This window comes from Kogia breviceps, chromosome 4, assembly GCF_026419965.1.
Source record: "Kogia breviceps isolate mKogBre1 chromosome 4, mKogBre1 haplotype 1, whole genome shotgun sequence".
Classification (NCBI taxonomy): domain Eukaryota; kingdom Metazoa; phylum Chordata; class Mammalia; order Artiodactyla; family Physeteridae; genus Kogia; species Kogia breviceps.
The window spans coordinates 164,180,394-164,205,912 of NC_081313.1; the positions used below are offsets into that span (position 1 = coordinate 164,180,394).

General features: G+C 38.4%; 1 protein-coding gene across 13 annotated transcripts in view; it reads left to right on the plus strand.

Annotated features, from left to right (window-relative positions):
• TENM2 (teneurin transmembrane protein 2) overlaps window positions 1–25,519 on the plus strand; it is a 3,844,234-nt gene that overhangs the window by 3,743,352 nt on the left and 75,363 nt on the right. For all 13 annotated transcript variants that reach the window (XM_067032280.1, XM_059063069.2, XM_067032278.1 and 10 more), the window contains one exon: window positions 25,027–25,170. In XM_067032280.1, coding sequence (XP_066888381.1) covers window positions 25,027–25,170 — 144 coding nt within the window. The remainder of the gene's footprint in view (window positions 1–25,026; window positions 25,171–25,519) is intronic.

A 25,519-nucleotide genomic window follows, 5' to 3' on the forward strand; every position in this document is an offset into this window, starting at 1 on the left:
TTCTGATCTGATCTTCATGATTTCTTTTCTTCTAAATTTTGGCGTTTTTTTGTTCTTCTTTCTCTAATTGCTTTAGGTGCAAAGTTAGGTTGTTTATTCGAGATGTTTCCTGTTTTTTAAGGTAGGATTGTATTGCTATAAACTTCCCTCTTAGAACTGCTTTTGCTGCATCCCATAGGTTTTGGGTCGTCATGTCTCCATTGTCATTTGTTTCTAAGTATTTTTTGATTTTCTCTTTGATTTCTTCAGTGATCACTTCATTATTAAGTAATGTATTGTTTAGGCTCCATGTGTTTGTATTTTTACCGATCTTTTCCTGTAATTGATATCTAGTCTCATAGCTTTGTGGTTGGAAAAGATACTTGATACGATTTCAATTTTCTTAAATTTACGAAGGCTAGATTTGTGACCCAAGATATGATCTATCCTGGAGAATCTTCCACAAGCACTTGAGAAAAATGTGTATTCTGTTGTTTTTGGATGGAATGTCCTATGAATATCAATTAAGTCCATCTTGTTTCATGTATCATTTAAAGCTTGTGTTTCCTTATTTATTTTCATTTTGGATGATCTGTCCATTGGTGAAAGTGGGCTGTTAAAGTCCCCTACTATGATTGTGTTACTGTCGATTTCCCCTTTTAAGGCTGTTAGTATTTGCCTTATGTATTGAGGTGCTCCTATGTTGGGTGCATAAATATTTACAATTGTTATATCTTCTTCTTGGATTGATCCCTTGATCATTATGTAGTGTCCTTCTTTGTCTCTTGTAATAGTCTTTATTTTAAAGTCTATTTTGTCTGATATGAGAATCGCTACTCCAGCTTTCTTCTGATTTCCATTTGCATGGAATATCTTTTTCCATCCCCTCGCTTTCAGTCTGTATGTGTCCCTAGGTCTGAAGTGGGTCTCTTGTAGAAAGCATATATATGGGTCTTGTTTTAGTATCCATTCAGCCAATCTGTGTCTTTTGGTGGGGGCATTTAATCCATTTACATTTAAGGTAATTATCGATATGTATGTTCCTATTACCATTTACTTAATTGCTTCAAGTTTGTTCTTGTAGGTCTTTTCCTTCTCTTGTATTTCTTGCCTAGAGAAGTTCCTTTAGGATTTGTTGTAGAGCTGGTTTGGTGGTGCTGAACTCTCTCAACTTTTGCTTGTCTGTAAAGGTTTTAATTTCTCCATCAAATCTGAATGAGATCCTTGCTGGGTAGAGTAATCTTGGCTGTAGGTTTTTCTCCTTCATCACTTTAAATATGTCCTGCCACTCCCTTCTGGCTTGCAGAGTTTCTACTGAAAGATCACCAGCTCCTACCATTATCAACACATCTATTTTTTCCTTACCTTCCTCCACTCCTCCACCTCCCATATTTTTCTGAAGCAAGTGCCAAACATCAAATTACTTCATCTGTAGTATATCAGAGTATATCCTTAAAAAACACTTTAAAAGCATAACAACAATATCACAACAAAGAAGCACAATAAGTTCTTAATATCGAATAGCCAGTCATTGTTCAATATTTCAGTTGCCTTATGAATATCATAAAATAAAGTAGTATTTTATTTGTTTGAATCAGAATCCAAATAAGAGCTACCTTTTGCAACAAAGTTTTTGTTATTATAGATGTTTCAGGTTTACAGCATTATAATTTGACATCTGTATACACTACAAAGTAATCACCACCACAACTGTAGTTAGTACCCATCACCATACATCTGACCCCCTTCACCCATTTTGCCCACCCTCCAAACCCCTTCCCTTCTGGTAGCCACTAATCTAATCTCTGTATCTCTGAGTTTGTTTTGTTTTATTTTGTTTGTTCATTTGTTTTGGTTTTTATTTTATTATTATTATTATTATTATTATTATTATTATTATTATTATTATTTTGCGGTACGCGGGCCTCTCACTGCTGTGGCCTCTCCCATTGCGGAGCACAGGCTCCGGACGCGCAGGCTCAGCGGCCATGGCTCACGGGCCCAGCCACTCCGCGGCACGCGGGATCCTCCCGGACCGGGGCATGAACCCGTGTCCCCTGCATCGGCAGGCGGACTATCAACCACTGCGCCACCAGGGAAGCACTGTTTTGTTTTTTAGATTCCACATATGAGTGAAATCATTTGGGATCTGTCTTTCTCCTTCTGACTTATTTCACTTAGCATAATACCTTCAAGACCCATCCACATTGTCACAACTGGCAGGCTTTCATTCTTTTTATGGTTGAGTAGTATTTGATTGTCTATATAACTGCAATTTCTTTATTCATTCATTCATCAGTGGACAGTTAGGTTGTTTCCATATCTTAGCTATTGTAAATAATACTGCAGTGAACATAGAGGTGTATATATTTTTTGAATTAATGTTTTGGTGTCCTCTGGGTATATACCAAGAAGGGAATAGCTGGGTTCTCTTAAATTTTTTTAATCTTTGGTTTTCCCTTTGATCACTAGCTCATTTTCCCGTTTTACTGAGAAATAATTGACATACATCACTGTATAAATTTATGACATACAGCATGATAGTTGATTTACTTATATTGTGAAATGATTAGCAAAATAGATTCAGCTAGCATTCATCTTCTCATAAAGATACAATAAAAAAGAGAAAAAAGGAAAATTGTGATGAGAACTCATAGGATTTAGTCTTTCAACAACTTTCCTGTATATCATACAGCAGCGTTAACTCAAGTCATGTTGTACATTACATCCCTGGTACTTATTTATCTTGTATCTGGAAGTTTGTACCTTTCCACCACCTTCATCCAATTTCCCCTTTCCCCACTCTCTGCCTCTGGTAAACCTCAAGTTTGATATGTTTTTCTATGAGTTTTTTTTTGTTTTTAGTTCCACATATAAGTGAGATCATACAGTTTTTGTCTTTCTCTGTCTGACTTATTTCACTTAGCATAATGCCTTCAAGTTCCATCATGTTCTTGCAAATGGTAGGATTTCCCATTTTTTATGGCTCAGTAATATTTCATCATGTGTGTATATATATATTTACACACATATGTACACACATATGTATGTATGTGTATATGTATACACACTATATGTATACATATACATGCATATATATATATATATATACACATACTACAGTTTCTTTATTCATTCATCCATCAGTGGATACTTACATTGTTTCCATATCTTGATTATGCTGCTATGAACGTGGCAGTGCAAATATCTCTTTGACATAGTGTTTCCATTTCTTCAGATATATTCCCAGAAGTAGAATTGCTGGATCATATGGTACTTTAATTTTTAATTTTTCAGGAACCTCCATACTGTTTCCAGTCCCACAAACGTTGCACAATGATCCCCTTTTCTCCACATCCTCACCAGCATTTGTTATCCCTTGTCTTTTTGATGGCCATTCTAATAGGCATGAAGTGTTATCTCATTGTGCTTTTCGTTTGCATTTCCCTAATGCCCAGTGATGTTCAGCATTTTTTCATGTATCTGTTAGCCTTTTGTGTATCTTCTTTGGAGAAATGTCTATTCAGGTCCTTTGCCCATTTTTTAATTGGATTATTTGGGTTTTTTGCTGTTGAGTTGTATGAGTTCTTTATGTATTTGGGATATTAACTCCTTATCAGATCTATGATTTGCAAAAATTTTTTCTGTTATATAGGTTGTTTTTTCACTTTTATGGTTTCTTGTGCAGAAGCTATTTAGTTTGATGTAGTCCCACTTGCTTATTTTCGATTTTGTTACTTGTGCTTTAGGTGTCATAGCCAAAAAATAATTACCAAGACCCATGTGAAGGAGCTTTATTCCTGTTTCCTTATAGTTTCAGGTCTTATATTTAAATATTTAATCCATTTTGGGTTAATTTTTGTAAGTGGTATAGATATAGGTCCAGTTTCATTCTAGTATATGAGAATATGCAATTATCCTGGCACCATTTATTGAAAAGACTGTCTTCTTCCATTGAGTATTCTTGGCAGCTTTGTCAAATATTAGTTGACCATATATATGCATGGGTTTATTTCTGGGCTGTCAGTTCTATTCCAGTTGTCTCTTTTGTCTGTTTCTATGCCAGTACCATACTGTTTTGATGACTGTGGCTTCATAATATAGCCTGAAATCAGGAAGTATGATGCATCCTGCTTTTTTCTGCTTTCTCAGTATTTCTTTGGCTACTTGGGAGTCTTTTGTGGTTCCATATAACTTTTAGGAGTGTTTTTTTCTACTTCTGTAAAAAAAATGCTATTGGAATCTTAATAGGAATTACATTGAATCTATAAATGGCTTTTGGTAGTATTGACATTTTAACACTCTTAATTCTTCCAGTCCATGAACACAAGATACCTTCCATTTATTTGTGTTTTCTTTGATTTCTTTCAATGTCTTGTAGTTTTCAGAGTAGAGATCTTTCACGTCCTTGATTAAATGTATTCCTAAGTAATTTTTGATGCTATTATTGGGATTTATTTATTTTATTTCTTATTCAGAAAATTCATTATTGGTGTGTAGAAATGCTGCTGGTTTTTGTATGTTAATTTTGTATCCTACGACTTTACTGATTAAGTCTTAACATTTTTTTTTGAGTCTTTAGGATTTTCTATATATAAAATCATGCCATTGGCAAATAGGGACAATTTTACTGCTTCCTTTCCAGTTCTGATACATCTTATTTATTTTTCTTCCTGATTACTCCAGTTAGGACTTTTAATACTCTGTTGACTAGGAGTGGTGAGAATGGGCACTCCTGTCTTGTTCCTGATCTTAGAACAGTTTTCCATTGAGTATGATGTTAGCTGCGGGCTTGTCATATATGGCCTTAATTTTGTTGAGTTGGGTTTTTTCTATGCCTATATTGTTAAGAGTTTTTATCATGAATGGACGTTGAGTATTGTCAAATGCTTTTTCTGCATCTCTTGAGATAATCATATGATTTTTTCTTTTATCCTATTAATTGGATTATCACATTGATTGATTTGCATATGTTGAACCATCCTTGCATCCCAGAGATAAATCCCACTGGATCATGGTGTATGATCATTTTAATATGCTGCTGAATTTGATTTGCTAGTATTTTATTGAGAATTTTTGCATCTGTACTTATCAGGGTACTGACCTGTAGTTTTCTTTTATGGTAGTGTCCTTTTCTGGTTTTGGTATCAGGGTAATGCTGGCCTTGAAAATGAGGTTGGGAAAGTGTTCCCTCTTCTTTGATTTTTTTGGAAGAGTTTGAGAAGGATTGGTGTTGATTCTTCTTAAAATGTTTGGAAAAATTCACCAGTGAAGCCATCTGGTCCTAAGCTTTTCTTCATTGGGAGATTTCTGATTACTGATTCAATCTCTTTACTAGCAATTGGTCGTTCAGATTTTATATTTCTTCCTGACTAGCAATTGGTCATTCAGATTTTCTGTTTTTCCTGATGCAGTCTTGGTAAGTTGTATGTCTGTAAGAATTTTTCCATTTCTTCTAGGTTGTTCAGTTTGTTGGTGTATAGTTATTCAGAGGAGCCTCTTATGATCCTTTGTATTTCTGTAGTATAAATTATTAAATAATGTGTCCTTATTCATTCATAATTTTGTTTATTTGGGTCTTCTCTGTTTTTTCCCTAGGTAGTCTAATTAAGGGTTTGTCAATTTTGTTTATCTTTTTAAAGAACCAACTCTTCCTTTGGTTAACCTTTTCTATTGTTTTTCTCTTTTATTCATTTATGCTGCAATATTTATTATTTCCTTTATTCTGCTAACTTTGGGCTCAGTTTGTTCTTCTTTTTCTAGTTCCTTAAGGCACAAAATTAGGTTGTTTATTTGGGATCTTCCTTAATGTAGGTGCTTATTGCTATGAACTTCCCTCTTAGAACTGGCTTTTAATGCATCCCAGAAGTTCTGGTATTTGTATTTCCATTTTAAATTGTCTCTTTTTTTTCCCCCTTTAGTTTCTTCCTTAATCTATTGGTTATTCAGGAGAGTGTTTTTTAATTTCCATATATTTTTGAATTTTCCAGTTTTCCTCTTGTTATTGAGTTCTAGTTTCATGGCATTGTGGTCAGAGAAGATATTTGATATGATTTTAATCTTCCTGAATTTGCTAAGACTTGTTTTGTGGCCTAACATATGGTCTATCCTAGAAAATGTTCCACATACACTTCTGCCATTGTTGGATAGAATGTTCTATGTATGTTTGTTAGGTTCATTTGGTCTATAGTGTTGTTGAAATTGTCTGTTTGCTTTATGACTCTCTGTCTGGATGATCTGTCCATTTTTGAGAGTGGGATATTCAAGTCCCCAACTTTATCCTATTATGGTTTATTTCTCCTTTTAGCTCTGCTAGTTTGTGCTTTATATATTTACATGCTCCACTGTTGGGTGCATAAATATGTATAATTGTTATATCTTCTTGATGTATCTACCACTTTCCCATTATATAATGGCCTTCTTTGTCTCTTTTTAACACTTTTAGTTTGAAGTCTATTTTGTCTGATATAAATATAGCTACCCCTGCTTTTTGGGGGGGATGGGATTACCATTTGCTTGAAAGTTTGAAACACCTTTTTCCATCCCTTCATTCTCAGTCCATATGGGTCCTTATGGCTATAGTGAGTCTCTTATAGGCATCATAACTTTGGCTTTTGTTGGTTTTATTCATTCAGCCATTTCATGTCTTTTGATTGGAGAATTTAATCTGTTTACGTTTAAACTAATTAATGATAGGCACTTAGTATTGTCATTTTATTCTTTGTGTTCTGGCCCTTTTGTGATCCATTGTTCCCTCTTTCTTTTTTTGCTGTCTTTGGTATTAGTTACTTTGACTTTCTCTCATGTTCCTTTGTGTAATTACTATAGATTTTTACCTGTACTTACTATGAATCCAGATGAGCTCCACCTTGTGCAACTGGTTGATTTCTCTTCAGTTATTTTAATCTATGGTTTCTCCTTCCATTTCAACATCATTTTTTAGCTTTTATGGTTTATTTGTTGAAGAAACTGTATTGTTTGCCTGTAGCATTTCCCATAGTCTGGTTTGTTTTCTGATTGCACACCTTTGGCTGTTTAACATATTCCTCTGTCCTATATCTCCTATAATTGATAGTTGGACCTTGAGGCTTTCTAGGTTCAAGTTTGATATTTTATGTATACCAACTTTTTTGAGGTATAACTGACATATAATGTATACAACGTAATGATTTGATATTTGTATATATTGCAAAATGATGACTACAGTAGATCTAGTTAACATCTGTCACCATACATAGTTACAAAATTTTTTTCTGGTGATGAGAACTTTTAAGATCTACTCTCTTAGCAACTTTCAAATGTACAGTACAGCATTACTAATTATAGTTACCATGTTGTATATCACATCCCCATGACTCATTTATTTTTTAACTGAAAGTTTGTGTCTTTTGACTTTCTTCACCTGTTTGGTCCACCCAGCCCCTGCGTCTGGCAACCACCAATCTGTTCCCTGTACATGAGCTTGGCTTTTTTTTTTTTAAAAAAAACATCTTTATTGGAGTATAACTGTTTTACAATAGTGTGTTAGTTTTTCCTTTACAACAAAGTGAATCAGTTATATATATACATATGTTCCCATATCTCTTCCCTCCTGCATCACCCTCTCTCCCACCCTCCCTATCCCACCCCTCCAGGTGGTCACAAAGCACAGAGGTGATCTCCCTGTGCTATGTGGCAGCTTCCCACTAGCTATCTAATTTACATTTGGTAGTGTATATATGTCCCTGCCACTCTCCCACTTCATCACAGCCCACCCTTCCCCCTCCCCATATCCTCAAGTCCATGCTCTAGTAAGTCTGTGTTTTATTCCTGTCCTACCACTAATCTCTTCATGACATTTTTTTCACTTAGAGTCCATATATATGTGTTAGCATACGGTATTTGTTTTTCTCCTTCTGACCTACTTCACTCTGTATGACAGACTCCAGGTCCATCCACCTCATTATAAATAACTCAGTTTCATTTCTTTTTATGGCTGAGTAATATTCCATTGTATATATGTGCCACATCTTCTTTATCCATTCATCTGTGGATGGACACTTAGGTTGCTTCCATGTCCTGGCTATTGTAAATAGAGCTGCAATGAACATTTTGCTACATGACTCTTTTTGAATTATGGTTTTCTCAGGGTATATGCCCAGTAGTGGGATTGCTGGGTCGTATGGTAGTTCTATTTGTAGTTTTTTAAGGAACCTCCATACTGTTCTCCATAGTGGCTGTATCAACTTACATTCCCACTAGCAGTGCAAGAGGGTTCCCTTTTCTCCACACCCTCTCCAGCATTTATTGTTTCTAGATTTTTTGATGGTGGCCATCCTGACCGGTGTGAGATGATATCTCATTGTAGTTTTGATTTGCATTTCTCTAATGATTAATGATGTTGAGCATTCTTTCATGTGTTTGTTAGCAATCTGTATATCTTCTTTGGAGAAATGTCTATTTAGTTCTTCTGCCCATTTTTGGATTGGGTTGTTTGTTTTTTTGTTATTGAGTTGCATGAGCTGCTTATAAATTTTGGAGATTAATCCTTTGTCAGCTGCTTCATTTGCAAATATTTTCTCCCATTCTGAGGGTTGTCTTTTGGTCTTGTTTATGGTTTCCTTTGCTGTGCAAAAGCTTTGAAGTTTCATTAGGTCCCATTTGTTTATTTGTGTTTTTATTTCCATTTCTCTAGGAGATGGGTCAAAAAGGATCTTGCTGTGATTTATGTCGTAGAGTGTTCTGCCTATGTTTTCCTCTAAGAGTTTGATAGTGTCTGGCCTTACATTTAGGTCTTTAACCCATTTTGAGTTTATTTTTGTGCGTGGTGTTAGGGATTGTTCTAATTTCATACTTTTACATGTAGCTGTCCAGTTTTCCCAGCACCACTTATTGAAGAGGCTGTCTTTTCTCCACTGTATATCCTTCCCTCCTTTATCAAAGATAAGGTGACCATATGTGTGTGGGTTTATCTCTGGGCTTTCTATCCTGTTCCATTGATCTGTATTTCTGTTTTTGTGCCAGTACCATACTGTCTTGATTACTGTGGCCTTGTAGTAGAGTCTGAAGTCAGGGAGTCTGATTCCTCCAGCTCCATTTTTCGTTCTCAAGTTTGCTTTGGCTATTTGGGGTCTTTTGTGTTTCCATACAAATTGTGAAATGTTTTGTTCTAGTTCTGTAAAAAATGCCAGTGATAATTTGATAGGGATAACATTGAACCTGTAGATTGCTTTGGGTAGTAGAGTCATTTTGACAATGTAGATTCTTCCAATCCAAGAACATGGTATATTTCTCCACCTATTTGTATCATCTTTAATTTCTTTCATCAGTCTCTTATAATTTTCTGCATACAAGTCTTTTGTCTCCTTAGGTAGGTTTATTCCTAGATATATTATTCTTTTTGTTGCAATGGTAAATGGGAGTGTTTTCTTAATTTCAGTCTCAGATTTTTCATCATTAGTGTATAAGAATGGCAGAGATTTCTGTGGATTGATTTTGTATCCTGCAACTTTACCAAATTCATTGATTAGCTCTAGTAGTTTTCTGGTAGCATCCTTAGGATTCTCTATGTATAGTATCATGTCATCTGCAAACAGTGACAGCTTTACTTCTTCTTTTCCTATTTGGATTCCTTTTATTTCTTTTTCTTCTCTGATTGCTGTGGCTAGAACTTCCAAAACTATGTTGAATAAGAGTGGTGAGAGTGGGCAACCTTGTCTTGTTCCTGATCTTAGTGGAAATGGTTTCAGTTTTTCACCATTGAGAACGATGCTAGCTGTGGGTTTGTCATATATGGCCTTTATTATGTTGAGGAAAGTTCCCTCTGTGCCTACTTTCTGCAGGGTTTTTATCATAAATGAGTGTTGAATTTTGTCAAAAGCTTTCTCTGCATCTATTGAGATGATCATATGGTTTTTCTCTTTCAGTTTGTTGATATGGTGTATCACGTTGATTGATTTGCGTATATTGAAGAATCCTTGCATTCCTGGGATAAACCCCACTTGATCATGGTGTATGATCCTTTTAATGTGCTTTTGGATTCTGTTTGCTAGTATTTTGTTGAGGATTTTTGCATCTATGTTCATCATTGATATTGGCCTGTAGTTTTCTTTCTTTGTGACGTCTTTGTCTGGTTTTGGTATCAGGGTGATGGTGGCCTCATAGAATGAGTTTGGGAGTGTTCCTCCCTCTGCTATCTGTTGGAAGAGTTTGAGAAGGATAGGTGTTAGCTCTTCTCTGAATGTTTGACAGAATTCACCTGTGAAGCCCTCTGGTCCTGGGCTTTTGTTTGTTGGAAGATGTTAAATCACAGTTTCAATTTCAGTGCTTGTGATTGGTCTGTTCATATTTTCTCTTTCTTCCTGGTTCAGTCTCGGCAGGTTGTGCATTTCTAAGAATTTGTCCATTTCTTCCAGGTTTTCCATTTTATTGGCATACAGTTGCTTGTAGTAATCTCTAATAATCTTTTGTATTTCTGCAGTGTCCATTGTTACTTCTCCTTTTTCATTTCTAATTCTATTGATTTGAGTCTTCTCCCTTTTATTCTTGATGAGTCTGGCTAATGGTTTATCAATTTTATTTATCTTCTCAAAGAACCAGCTTTTAGTTTTGTTTTGTTTTTTCTAAACATCTTTATTGGAGTATAATTGTTTTACAATAGTGTGTTAGTTTTCCCTCTACAACAAACTAAATCAGTTATACATACACACATGCTCCCACATCTCCTCCCTCTTGCATCACCCTCTTTCCCACCCTCCCTAGCCCACCCCCCCAGGCGGTCACAAAGCACAGAGGTGATCTCCCTGTGCTATGCAGCAGTTTCCCACCAGCTATCTAATTTACATTTGATAGTGTATATATGTCCCTGCCACTCCCCCACTTCGTCACAGCCCACCCCTCCCCCTCCCCATATCCTCAAGTCCATGCTCGAGTAAGTCTGTGTTTTATTCCCGTCCTACCACTAACCTCTTCATGACATTTTTTTCCCTTAGAGTCCATATATATGTGTTAGCATACGGTATTTGTTTTTCTCCTTCTGACTTACTTCACTCTGTATGACAGACTCCAGGTCCATCCACCTCATTATAAATAACTCAGTTTCATTTCTTTTTATGGCTGAGTAATATTCCATTGTATATATGTGCCACATCTTCTTTATCCATTCATCTGTTGATGGACACTTAGGTTGCTTCCATGTCCTGGCTATTGTAAATAGAGCTGCAATGAACATTTTGGTACATGAGTCTTTCTGAATTATGGTTTTCTCAGGGTATATGCCCAGTAGTGGGATTGCTGGGTCGTATGGTAGTTCTATTTGTAGTTTTTTAAGGAACCTCCATACTGTTCTCCATAGCGGCTGTATCAATTTACATTCCCACCAGCAGTGCAAGAGGGTTCCCTTTTCTCCACATCCTCTCCAGCATTTATTGTTTCTAGAGTTTTTGATGATGGCCAATCTGACCGGTGTGAGATGATATCTCATTGTAGTTTTGATTTGCATTTCTCTAATGATTAATGATGTTGAGCATTCTTTCATGTGTTTGTTGGCAATCTGTATATATTCTTTGGAGAAATGTCTATTTAGGTCTTCTGCCCATTTTTGGATTGGGTTGTTTGTTTTTTTGTTATTGAGTTGCATGAGCTGCTTATAAATTTTGGAGATTAATCCTTTGTCAGCTGCTTCATTTGCAAATATTTTCTCCCATTCTGAGGGTTGTCTTTTGGTCTTGTTTATGGTTTCCTTTGCTGTGCAAAAGCTTTGAAGTTTCATTAGGTCCCATTTGTTTATTTGTGTTTTTATTTCCATTTCTCTAGGAGATGGGTCAAAAAGGATCTTGCTGTGATTTATGTCGTAGAGTGTTCTGCCTATGTTTTCCTCTAAGAGTTTGATAGTGTCTGGCCTTACATTTAGGTCTTTAACCCATTTTGAGTTTATTTTTGTGCGTGGTGTTAGGGATTGTTCTAATTTCATACTTTTACATGTAGCTGTCCAGTTTTCCCAGCACCACTTATTGAAGAGGCTGTCTTTTCTCCACTGTATATCCTTCCCTCCTTTATCAAAGATAAGGTGACCATATGTGTGTGGGTTTATCTCTGGGCTTTCTATCCTGTTCCATTGATCTGTATTTCTGTTTTTGTGCCAGTACCATACTGTCTTGATTACTGTGGCCTTGTAGTAGAGTCTGAAGTCAGGGAGTCTGATTCCTCCAGCTCCATTTTTCGTTCTCAAGTTTGCTTTGGCTATTTGGGGTCTTTTGTGTTTCCATACAAATTGTGAAATGTTTTGTTCTAGTTCTGTAAAAAATGCCAGTGATAATTTGATAGGGATAACATTGAACCTGTAGATTGCTTTGGGTAGTAGAGTCATTTTGACAATGTAGATTCTTCCAATCCAAGAACATGGTATATTTCTCCACCTATTTGTATCATCTTTAATTTCTTTCATCAGTCTCTTATAATTTTCTGCATACAAGTCTTTTGTCTCCTTAGGTAGGTTTATTCCTAGATATATTATTCTTTTTGTTGCAATGGTAAATGGGAGTGTTTTCTTAATTTCAGTCTCAGATTTTTCATCATTAGTGTATAAGAATGGCAGAGATTTCTGTGGATTGATTTTGTATCCTGCAACTTTACCAAATTCATTGATTAGCTCTAGTAGTTTTCTGGTAGCATCCTTAGGATTCTCTATGTATAGTATCATGTCATCTGCAAACAGTGACAGCTTTACTTCTTCTTTTCCTATTTGGATTCCTTTTATTTCTTTTTCTTCTCTGATTGCTGTGGCTAGAACTTCCAAAACTATGTTGAATAAGAGTGGTGAGAGTGGGCAACCTTGTCTTGTTCCTGATCTTAGTGGAAATGGTTTCAGTTTTTCACCATTGAGAACGATGCTAGCTGTGGGTTTGTCATATATGGCCTTTATTATGTTGAGGAAAGTTCCCTCTGTGCCTACTTTCTGCAGGGTTTTTATCATAAATGAGTGTTGAATTTTGTCAAAAGCTTTCTCTGCATCTATTGAGATGATCATATGGTTTTTCTCTTTCAGTTTGTTGATATGGTGTATCACGTTGATTGATTTGCGTATATTGAAGAATCCTTGCATTCCTGGGATAAACCCCACTTGATCATGGTGTATGATCCTTTTAATGTGCTTTTGGATTCTGTTTGCTAGTATTTTGTTGAGGATTTTTGCATCTATGTTCATCATTGATATTGGCCTGTAGTTTTCTTTCTTTGTGACGTCTTTGTCTGGTTTTGGTATCAGGGTGATGGTGGCCTCATAGAATGAGTTTGGGAGTGTTCCTCCCTCTGCTATCTGTTGGAAGAGTTTGAGAAGGATAGGTGTTAGCTCTTCTCTGAATGTTTGACAGAATTCACCTGTGAAGCCCTCTGGTCCTGGGCTTTTGTTTGTTGGAAGATGTTAAATCACAGTTTCAATTTCAGTGCTTGTGATTGGTCTGTTCATATTTTCTCTTTCTTCCTGGTTCAGTCTCGGCAGGTTGTGCATTTCTAAGAATTTGTCCATTTCTTCCAGGTTTTCCATTTTATTGGCATACAGTTGCTTGTAGTAATCTCTAATAATCTTTTGTATTTCTGCAGTGTCCATTGTTACTTCTCCTTTTTCATTTCTAATTCTATTGATTTGAGTCTTCTCCCTTTTATTCTTGATGAGTCTGGCTAATGGTTTATCAATTTTATTTATCTTCTCAAAGAACCAGCTTTTAGTTTTGTTTTGTTTTTTCTAAACATCTTTATTGGAGTATAATTGTTTTACAATAGTGTGTTAGTTTTCCCTCTACAACAAACTAAATCAGTTATACATACACACATGCTCCCACATCTCCTCCCTCTTGCATCACCCTCTTTCCCACCCTCCCTAGCCCACCCCCCCAGGCGGTCACAAAGCACAGAGGTGATCTCCCTGTGCTATGCAGCAGTTTCCCACCAGCTATCTAATTTACATTTGATAGTGTATATATGTCCCTGCCACTCCCCCACTTCGTCACAGCCCACCCCTCCCCCTCCCCATATCCTCAAGTCCATGCTCGAGTAAGTCTGTGTTTTATTCCCGTCCTACCACTAACCTCTTCATGACATTTTTTTCCCTTAGAGTCCATATATATGTGTTAGCATACGGTATTTGTTTTTCTCCTTCTGACTTACTTCACTCTGTATGACAGACTCCAGGTCCATCCACCTCATTATAAATAACTCAGTTTCATTTCTTTTTATGGCTGAGTAATATTCCATTGTATATATGTGCCACATCTTCTTTATCCATTCATCTGTTGATGGACACTTAGGTTGCTTCCATGTCCTGGCTATTGTAAATAGAGCTGCAATGAACATTTTGGTACATGAGTCTTTCTGAATTATGGTTTTCTCAGGGTATATGCCCAGTAGTGGGATTGCTGGGTCGTATGGTAGTTCTATTTGTAGTTTTTTAAGGAACCTCCATACTGTTCTCCATAGCGGCTGTATCAATTTACATTCCCACCAGCAGTGCAAGAGGGTTCCCTTTTCTCCACATCCTCTCCAGCATTTATTGTTTCTAGAGTTTTTGATGATGGCCAATCTGACCGGTGTGAGATGATATCTCATTGTAGTTTTGATTTGCATTTCTCTAATGATTAATGATGTTGAGCATTCTTTCATGTGTTTGTTGGCAATCTGTATATATTCTTTGGAGAAATGTCTATTTAGGTCTTCTGCCCATTTTTGGATTGGGTTGTTTGTTTTTTTGTTATTGAGCTGCATGAGTTGCTTATAAATTTTGGAAATTAATCCTTTGTCAGTTGCTTCATTTGCAAATATTTTCTCCCATTCTGAGGGCTGTCTTTTGGTCTTGTTTATGGTATCCTTTGCTGTGCAAAAGCTTTTAAGTTTCATTAGGTCCCATTTGTTTATTTGTGTTTTTATTTCCATTTCTCTAGGAGATGGGTCAAAAAGGATCTTGCTGTGATTTATGTCGTATAGTGTTCTGCCTATGTTTTCCTCTAAGAGTTTGATAGTGTCTGGCCTTACATTTAGGTCTTTAACCCATTTTGAGTTTATTTTTGTGTGTGGTGTTAGGGATTGTTCTAATTTCATACTTTTACATGTAGCTGTCCAGTTTTCCCAGCACCACTTATTGAAGAGGCTGTCTTTTCTCCACTGTATATCCTTCCCTCCTTTATCAAAGATAAGGTGACCATATGTGTGTGGGTTTATCTCTGGGCTCTCTATCCTGTTCCATTGATCTATATTTCTGTTTTTGTGCCAGTACCATATTGTCTTGATTACTGTAGCCTTGTAGTAGAGTCTGAAGTCAGGGAGCCTAATTCCTCCAGCTCCATTTCTCGTTCTCAAGATTGCTTTGGCTATTCGGGGTCTTTTGTGTTTCCATACAAATTGTGAAATTTTTTGTTCTAGTTCTGTAAAAAATGCCAGTGGTAATTTGATAGGGATTGCATTGAATCGGTAGATTGCTTTGGGTAGTATAGTCATTTTCACTATGTTGATTCTTCCAATCCAAGAACATGGTATATTTCTCCACCTATTTGTATCATCTTTAATTTCTTTCATCAGTGTCTTATAGTTTTCTGCATACAAGTCTTTTGTCTCCTTAGGTAGGTTTATTCCTAGATATTTTATTCTTTTTGTTGCAATGGTAAATGGGAGTGTTTTCTTAATTTCACTCTCAGATTTTTCATCATTAGTGTATAAAAATGCCAGAGATTTCTGTGCATTAATTTTGTATCCTGCAACTTTACCAAATTCATTGATTAGCTCTAGTAGTTTTCTGGTAGCATCCTTAGGATTCTCTATGTATAGTATCATGTCATCTGCAAACAGTGACAGCTTTACTTCTTCTTTTCCTATTTGGATTCCTTTTATTTCTTTTTCTTCTGTGATTGCTGTGGCTAGAACTTCCAAAACTATGTTGAATAAGAGTGGTGAGAGTGGGCAACCTTGTCTTGTTCCTGATCTTAGTGGAAATGGTTTCAGTTTTTCACCATTGAGAACGATGCTAGCTGTGGGTTTGTCATATATGGCCTTTATTATGTTGAGGAAAGTTCCCTCTATGCCCACTTTCTGCAAGGTTTTTATCATAAATGAGTGTTGAATTTTGTCAAAAGCTTTCTCTGCATCTATTGAGATGATCATATGGTTTTTCTCCTTCAGTTTGTTGATATGGTGTATCACATTGATTGATTTGCGTATATTGAAGAATCCTTGCATTCCTGGGATAAACCCCACTTGATCATGGTGTATGATCCTTTTAATGTGCTGTTGGATTCTGTTTGCTAATATTTTGTTGAGGATTTTTGCATCTATGTTCATCAGTGATATTGGCCTGTAGTTTTCTTTCTTTGTGACATCTTTGTCTGGTTTTGGTATCAGGGTGATGTTGGCCTCATAGAATGAGTTTGGGAGTGTTCCTCCCTCTGCTATCTGTTGGAAGAGTTTGAGAAGGATAGGTGTTAGCTCTTCTCTAAATGTTTGATAGAATTCGCCTGTGAAGCCATCTGTTCCTGGGCTTTTGTTTGCTGGAAGATTTTTAATCACAGTTTCAATTTCAGTGCTTGTGATTGGTCTGTTCATATTTTCTATTTCTTCCTGGTTCAGTCTCGGCAGGTTGTGCATTTCTAAGAATTTGTCCATTTCTTCCAGGTTGTCCATTTTATTGGCATACAGTTGCTTGTAGTAATCTCTAATAATCTTTTGTATTTCTGCAGTGTCAGTTGTTATATCTCCTTTTTCATTTCTAATTCTATTGATTTGAGTCTTCTCCCTTTTATTCTTGATGAGTCTGGCTAATGGTTTATCAATTTTATTTATCTTCTCAAAGAACCAGCTTTTAGTTTTATTGATCTTTGCTATTGTTTCCTTCACTTCTTTTTCATTTATTTCTGATCTGATCTTTATGATTTCTTTCCTTCTGCTAAATTTGGGGGTTTTTTGTTCTTCTTTCTCTAATTGCTTTAAGTGCAAAGTTAGGTTGTTTATTCGAGATGTTTCCTGTTTTTTAAGGTAGGATTGTATTGCTATAAACTTGCCTCTTAGAACTGCTTTTGCTGTATCCCATAGGTTTTGGGTCGTCGTGTCTCCATTGTCATTTGTTTCTAAGTATTTTTTGATTTCCTCTTTGATTTCTTCAGTGATCACTTCGTTATTAAGTAGTGTATTGTTTAGCCTCCATGTGTTTGTATTTTTTACCGATCTTTTCCTGTAATTGATATCTAGTCTCATAGCATTGTGGTTGGAAAAGATACTTGATACAATTTCAATTTTCTTAAATTTGCCAAGGCTAGATTTGTGACCCAATATATGATCGATCCTGGAGAATGTTCCATGAGCACTTGAGAAAAATGTGTATTCTGTTGTTTTTGGATGGAATGTCCTATGAATATCAATTAAGTCCATCTTGTTTCATGTATCATTTAAAGCTTGTGTTTCCTTATTTATTTTCATTTTGGATGATCTGTCCATTGGTGAAAGTGGGCTGTTAAAGTCCCCTACTATGATTGTGTTACTGTCGATTTCCCCTTTTAAGGCTGTTAGTATTTGCCTTATGTATTGAGGTGCTCCTATGTTGGGTGCATAAATATTTACAATTGTTATATCTTCTTCTTGGATTGATCCCTTGATCATTATGTAGTGTCCTTCTTTGTCTCTTGTAATAGTCTTTATTTTAAAGTCTATTTTGTCTGATATGAGAATTGCTACTCCAGCTTTCTTCTGATTTCCATTTGCATGGAATATCTTTTTCCATCCCCTTACTTTCAGTCTGTATGTGTCCCTAGGTTTGAAGTGGGTCTCTTGTAGACAGCATATATATGGGTCTTGTTTTTGTATCCATTCAGCCAGTCTGTGTGTTTTGGTGGGAGCATTTAATCCATTTACATTTAAGGTAATTATCGATATGTATGTTCCTATTACCATTTACTTAATTGTTCCGGGTTGTTCTTGTAGGTCTTTTCCTTCTCTTGTGTTTCTTGCCTAGAGAAGTTCCTTTAGCATTTGTTGTAGAGCTGGTTTGGTGGTGCTGAACTCTCTCAACTTTTGCTTGTCTGTAAAGGTTTTAATTTCTCCATCAAATCTGAATGAGATCCTTGCTGGGTAGAGTAATCTTGGCTGTAGGTTTTTCTCCTTCATCACTTTAAATATGTCCTGCCACTCCCTTCTGGCTTGTAGAGTTTCTGCTGAAAGATCAGCTGTTAACCTTATGGGGATTCCCTTGTGTGTTATTTGTTGTTTTTCCCTTGCTGTTTTTAAATTTTTTTTTTTTTTTTTTTTTTTTTTTTTTTTTTTGCGGTATGCGGGCCTCTCACTGTTGTGGCCTCTCCCGCTGCGGAGCGCAGGCTCCGGACGCGCAGGCTCAGCGGCCATGGCTCACGGGCTTAGTTGCTCCGCGGCATGTGGGATCTTCCCGGACCGGGGCACGAACCCGTGTCCCCTGCATCGGCAGGCGGACTCTCAACTACTGCGCCACCAGGGAAGCCCCCCTTGCTGTTTTTAATATGTTTTCTTTGTATTTAATTTTTGACAGTTTGATTATTATGTGTCTTGGCGTGTTTCTCTTTGGGTTTATCCTGTATGGGACTCTCTGTGCTTCCTGGACTTGATTGACTATTTCCTTTCCTATATTAGGGAAGTTTTCAACTATAATCTCTTCAAATATTTTCTCAGTCCCTTTCTTTTTCTCTTCTTCTTCTGGGACCCCTATAATTTGAATGTTGGTGCGTTTAATGTTGTCCCAGAGGTCTCTGAGACTGTCCTCAGTTCTTTTCATTCTTTTTTCTTTCTTCTGCTCTGCAGTAGTTATTTCCACTATTTTATCTTCCAGGTCACTTATCCGTCCTTCTGCCTCAGTTATTCTGCTATTGATCCCATCTAGAGTATTTTTCATTTCATTTATTGTGTTGCTCATCGTTGCTTGCTTCCTCTTTATTTCTTCTAGGTCCTTGTTAACTGTTTCTTGCAATTTGTCTATTCCATTTTTCAAGATTTTGAATCATCTTTACTATCATTATTCTGAATTTTTTTCAGGTAGACTGCCTATTTCCTCTTCATTTGTTAGGTCTGGTGTCTTTTCATCTTGCTCCTTCATCTGTTGTGTGTTTTTCTGTCTTCTCATTTCGCTTATCTTACTGTGTTTGGGGTCTCCTTTTTGCACGCTGCAGGTTCGTAGTTCCCGTTGTTTTTGGTGGCCGTCCCCAGTGGCTAAGGTTGGTTCAGTGGGTTGAGTAGGTTCCCTGGTTGGGGGTCTAGTGCCTCTGTTCTGGTGGATGAGGCTGGATCTTGTCTTTCTGGTGGGCAGGTCCACGTCTGGTGGTGTGTTTGGGGATGTTGGTAGCCTTATTATGATTTTAGGCAGCCTCTCTGCTAATGGATGGTGCTGTAGACCTGTCTTGCTCTTTGTTGGGAATAGGGTGTCCAGCACTGTTTGTTGCTGGTCCTTGAGTGAAGCTGGGTCTTGGTGTTGAGATGGAGATCTCTGGGAGATTTTCGCCGTCCGATATTACGTGGAGCTGGGAGGTCTCTTGTGGACTAGTGTCTTGAGGTTGGTTCTCCCACCTCAGAGACACAGGCCTGGTGCCTGGCTGGGGCGCCAAGAGCCTTTAATCCACACGGCTCAAAATAAAAGCGAGAAAAAATAGAAAGGAAAGAAAAGGAAGGAAGGAAGGAAGGAAGGAGGGAGGGAGGGAAGGAAGGAAGAAAGGAAGGAAGGAAGAAAGCAAGAAAGGAAGGAAGGAAGGTGGATAGGAGGAAAGGGAGGAAGGAAGAGAGGAGGGGAGGAAGGAAGGGAGGAAAGAAGGGGGAAGGAAGGAAGAAGGGAGGGAAGGAGGGTAGAAAGGAAGGAAGAAAGGAAGAAAGAAAGGGAGAAGACAAAGTAGAATATAGTTATTAAAATAAAAATAATTATTAAGAAGAAAAATTTATATTAAAAAAAAAAAACAGAAAAACGGGTCAGTCTAACCCTAGGACAAATGGTGAAAGCAAAGCTATACAGACAAAAATCTCACACAGCAGCACACACATACACACTCACAAAAAGAAAAAAAGGGGAAAATAATAGTATATCTTGCTCCCAAAGTCCACCTCCTCAACTTGGGATGATTAGTTGTCTATTCAGGTTTTCCACAGATGCAGGGCACTTCAAGTTAATTGTGGAGCTTTAATCCGCCGCTTCTGACGCTGCTGGGAGAGACCTCCCCCTCTCCTCTCTGTTCGCACAGCTCCTGGGGTTCAGCTTTGGACTTGGTCCGGCCTCTGCGTGTAGGTCGTCCGAGGGCCTCTGCCCTTTGCTCAGACAGGACGGGGTTAAAGGAGCAGCTGATTGGGGGGCTCCGGCTCACTCAGGCCGGGGGGAGGGAGTGGCGCGGGGGCGGGGCAAGTCCGCAGCGGCAGAGGGCGGCGTGACGCTGCACCGGCCCAAGGCGCGCCGCGCGTTCTCCCGGGGAAGCTGTCCCTGGATCCCGGGACCCCGGCAGTGGCGGGCTGCACGGGCTCCCGGGAGGGCTGGTGTGGAGAGTGACCTGTGCTCACACACAGGCCTCTTGGTGGTGGCAGCAGCAACCTTAGCGTCCGACACCCGTCTCTACTGTCTGTGCCGACAGCCGCGGCTCGCGTCCGTTTCTGGAGCTCCTTGACGCTGTGCTCTTAATCCCCTCTCCTCGCGCCCGAGGAAGCAAAGAGGCAAGAAAAAGTCTCTTGTCTCTTCAGCAGCTCCGCGCCCGTTTCTGGGGCTCCTTTAAGTGGCGGGTTAATCCCCTCTCCTCGCGCCCAGGAAGCAAAGAGGGAAGAAAAGGTCTCTTGCCTCTTTGGCAGCTCCGGACTTCAACCGCACTCCCTCCCGGCCAGCCGTGGTGCACTACACCTTCAGGCTGTTTTCACTCTGCCAACTCCACACCTTTCCCTGCGATCCGACCGAAGTCCGAGCCTCAGCTCCCGGCCCCGCCCGCTCTGGCGGGGGAGCAGACAAGCCTCTCGGGCTGGTGAGTGCCGGTCGGTACAGATCCTCTGCGCGAATCTCTCCGCTTTGCCCTCCGCACCCTGTGGCCGAGCTGTCCTCCGCGGCTCCGGAGCTTCCCCCTCCGCCACCCGCAGTCTCCGCCCGCGAAGGGGCTTCTAGTGTGTGGGAGTCTTTCCTCCTTCACGGCTCCCTCCCACTGGTGTAGGTCCCGTCCCTATTCTTTGTCTCTGTTTATTCTTTTTTCTTTTGCCCTACCCAGGTACGTGGGGAGTTTCTTGCCTTTGGGGAGGTCTGAGGTCTTCTGCCAGCGTTCGGTGGGTGTTCTATAGGAGAAATTCCACGTGTAGATGTATTTCTGATGTCTCTGTGAGGAGGAAGGTGATCTCCGCGTCTTACTCTTCTGCCATCTTTAAGCCGTCTCAGCTTGGCTTTTTGTTTTTTGGTTTGTTTGTTTTTATTTTTTTAAATTCTGCTTATGACCATGTTTGTTTCATAAACACTTTAAAAACATTACTTAGATTTCACCAGAAATTTTTTAAATTTATTTATTTATTTATTTTTGGCTGCGTTGGGTCTTCTTTGGTGCATGCAGGCTTTCTCCAGTTGTGGTGAGCGGGGGCTACTCTTCATTGCAGTGCACAGGCTTCTCACTGTGGCAGCTTCTTTGTTGTGGAGCACAGGCTCTAGAGCACAGGTTTGGTAGTTGTGCCGCATGGGCTTAGTTGCTCTGTGGCATGTGGGATCTTCCCGGACTAGGGCTTGAACCCATGTCCTCTGAATTGACAGGCAGATTCTTAACCACTGTACCACCAGGGAAGTCCCTAGAATTTACTATTTATCACAATAAAACATTGAGGCATTTAGAGCAAATGATATTCCTATTTACATAGATTTTTAGATCCACATATAGGTGAGATTATATTTGTATTTGTCTTTCTTTATCTGACTTATTTCACTTAACATAATGCCCTCAATATTCTATTCATGTTGTCACAAATGGCAAGATTTCATTCTTTTTTATGGCTGAATAATAGTTCATTGATTGTATATCACATCATTTTTATCCATTCATCTGTCGATGGACACCTTGGTTGTTTCTATATCTTAGCTATTGTAAGTAATGCTGCAACAAATATAGGGGTGCATATATCTTTTCACTGTTGATGTTTTTGTTTCCTCCAAATAGATACCAAGAAGTGGAATTGCTGGGTCCTATGGTAGTTTTATTTTTAAGTTTCTGAGAAACCTCCATACTGTTTTCCAAAATGGCTGCACCAGTTTACATTCCCACCAGCAGTGCACAAGGGTTCCTTTTCTCCACATCCTCTTTTTGATGATAGCCATTCTGACAGGTGTGAGGTGATATCTCATCATAGATTTGATTTGCATTTCCCTGAAGATTAGTGATGCTGAGCATCTTTTCATGTACCATTGACCTTGTGTATGTCTTCTTTGGATACATGTCTATTCAGTTCCTTTGCCCATTTTTTAATTGGGTTCATTGGTTTTTGGCTGTCAATTGGTATGAGTTCTTTATATACTTTGGACATTAGCCCCTTATCAGATATATGATTTGCAAATATTTTCTCTCATTCAGTAGGTTTCCTTATCATTTTATGGATGGTTTTCTTTGCTGTGCAGAAGCTTTTTAGTTTGATGTAGTCCCACTTGTTCCTTTTTGCTTTAGTTTCCTTTGCTTTGGGTGTCAAATTCAAAAAATCATTACAATGACTGACGTTAAGGAGCTTATTGCCTATGTTTTCTTCTAGGAGTTCTATGGTTTTAGGTCTTACATTCAAGCTTTTAATCCATTTGAGTTCATTTTTGTGAGTGGCATAGAGTGGTACAATTTCTTTTTCTTTTTCTTTTTTTTTTTTCTCACATGTGGCTGTCCAGCTTTCCCAACCCATTTATTGAAGAGAGTGTCCTTTGCCCATTGTATATTCTTGGCTCCTTTGTCATAAATTAATAGACTATGTATGCTTGGGTTTATTTCTGGACTCTCTAATCTATTCCATTGATCTTTGTGTCTGTTTTCATGCCGGCACCATACTGTTTTGGTTACTATATCCGTGTAATATAGTTTGAAATTTGAGCATGTGATGCCTCTAGCTTTGTTCTTCTTCTCAAGATAGCTTTGACAGTTCAGGGTTTTGTGGTTCCATACAGATTTTAGGAGTGTTTTTTCTATTTCTGTGAAAAAATAGCATTGGAATTTTGATAGGGATTACATTGAATCTGTACTTTGCTTTGGGTAGTATGGATATTTTAACAATATTAATTCTTCTAATCCATGAGCATGGAGTATCTTTCCATTTATTTGTGTCTTCTCCAGTTTCTTTCATCACTTTCTTGTCATTTTCATTGTACAGGTCTTTCACCTCCTTGGTTAAATTTATTCCTAAGTATATTATTCTTTGATTTTTTTTTTTTTTTTAAGCAAGACAGCTTGATAGACGGTTCTGTCTTCTTCTGTCTGGAGGTGACTAATGTCAGCTTTTCTATTCTTTTGTGATTTCAGCAGCATTGATGCTCATTGCCTAGATTCCTTAGGTCATTCGGGATTGCAAAATGGTATTTTAATTCTGTCATTGCTTCTTTATTATTTACTAGCTAGAATACTTTTATATTGAGATACTTTCTCATTAACTACTTGGTTATTTGAGGTACAGTTCAAATAAGAAATAAAGGATAAATGCTTGATTCTTTCCCTTTATTTACCAGTTTTCAACATAATAAGTTGGCTCTCTCACATCCTCTACTGGTGGCAAATCCAGTGTTTTTAAATACCATTATGAATTCACAGGATGAAATACCTCTAATATATCCATTGAAGTTATTATCTTTCCTCATAGTCAAATTGTCTCATCCTTGGTCAGTGGAAGCTTCTTCAAGCTGATTCCCAAATTCTTTTGACGTGGCCCTAGTAGATTTTATTTCCTTCCTTGCTATCTGGTGTGATAAAATCGCCTGGTCTTCTGTTGTTCATTTCTTGTTCCAGCCGTTTCTTCAAGGAGCCCTGATTCCTGTTAATGAGAAATAATATTTCAAGGCCACAAACCAGGCACTAGCACTTCTCTTTGCTACTGAGTTGGTCACTGTTTCTTGGAATTTTCAGAGGACAAGCCAGTACATACATGGTTTTTTTTTAAAAGATAAAATGTATCTTTACTTCATTTCAACACTCCTATATCTCAGGATTTAAAAGAAGCTGCGGAGAATCCCCAAAGGTGACACACATAGTTAAGAATTTAATGTAGAAGGAACAGCCATAATAACAATGCCTCGTGTTTCTAGAGCGGCGTTCCAGTTAAAAATGTATGGCATCTCGGCGTTTTGTCTCCTCTATCCTCACGACATCTCTCTGAGAAACTGAGGCTTCGCTTGCTCTGCTTTACACACAGGGGAGATGGAGCCACAAGGAAGTGTGAGCTGGAACAGAATTGGGACTGAAATCCTTCTTTTCCCATCCCTCTCTCCTATTTGTCCATGTGGCAAATGCAGGATTTTTATAGTTTTTGGATTCTGTTCCCCACTGAACTGCCACATAATTGGCAGGCTGTGTCCCCATGCCTGCCTCACTTGGAACTCTCTGGAATCCTCAGTGAATGTACAAAGTGCCTCAGCTAACACAAGCTGTTGCCTTCAGAATCTCCTTATAAATGAGCCACAAGGCTTCCATAGGTCTTTCTCCTAGTGAGTGAAAATAAATAACGCAAAATATAGCGAATGCAGGCCGTGAACAGCAGGCTGAGGGAAATGGTCTCCTGTCCGTCTCTAAAGGAGCGTTGTATTCAGTTTCTAAATGATTCATCTCTTCCCTCCCCATCACTGGGGTCATTTTTGAAAACCAACTGTTCATTGGAAAGGTCTTTCCATCCCCACAGACTACTACTGTGTAAAGTTTCAAGGTTGAGTTCAGCTTGAAATTTGAATTTAATATTGTATGGAATCACAAGGAGAAAAGCAATCAGCCTGCCTCGAGTGAGTTTTTTGAGCTGAATCTGTATTACCTTGAGCACAAGTTTCTCATTCCTGATGGAGAGCTCTGGAGTAATCAAGGAAACTCTCTCATCTCCCACTCTGCCCCGCCCCCTTTTATCTTTCAGTGTCTGTCGGCTTTGAATATGAGACCTGCCCCAGTCTCATCCTGTGGGAGAAAAGGACAGCCCTCCTTCAGGGATTTGAGCTGGACCCTTCCAACCTCGGGGGCTGGTCCCTGGACAAACATCACATCCTCAACGTTAAAAGTGGTATGTGAGCACATTTCCTTTTCCCAAATACGGCCTAGTCTTGCCTCTGGAACCTTCTCTCCAGCCTTGACATTTAAGTGGTAGCCCCCTCCCCTTCCCGCAGCTCTTTTTCCTCAAATAACCAAAATACCTATAGGTTTTACCACTTTCTCCTTTTAAACCTCAAGAATGTTGAGCTGTTTTTCCCAGACCATCCACCTTAGTGTACCTCACAGTTCTTCTTCAGTGATCTCTACAAATGTTATCTTACCCTGTACCATGGCCTTGGGGTCTCCCTGTCCTATTACAGCTCTCAGTATCCTGAGGAAGTTGGAGGGCTCCCCAAAGTTGCCGTTGCCTACTGTTTCTC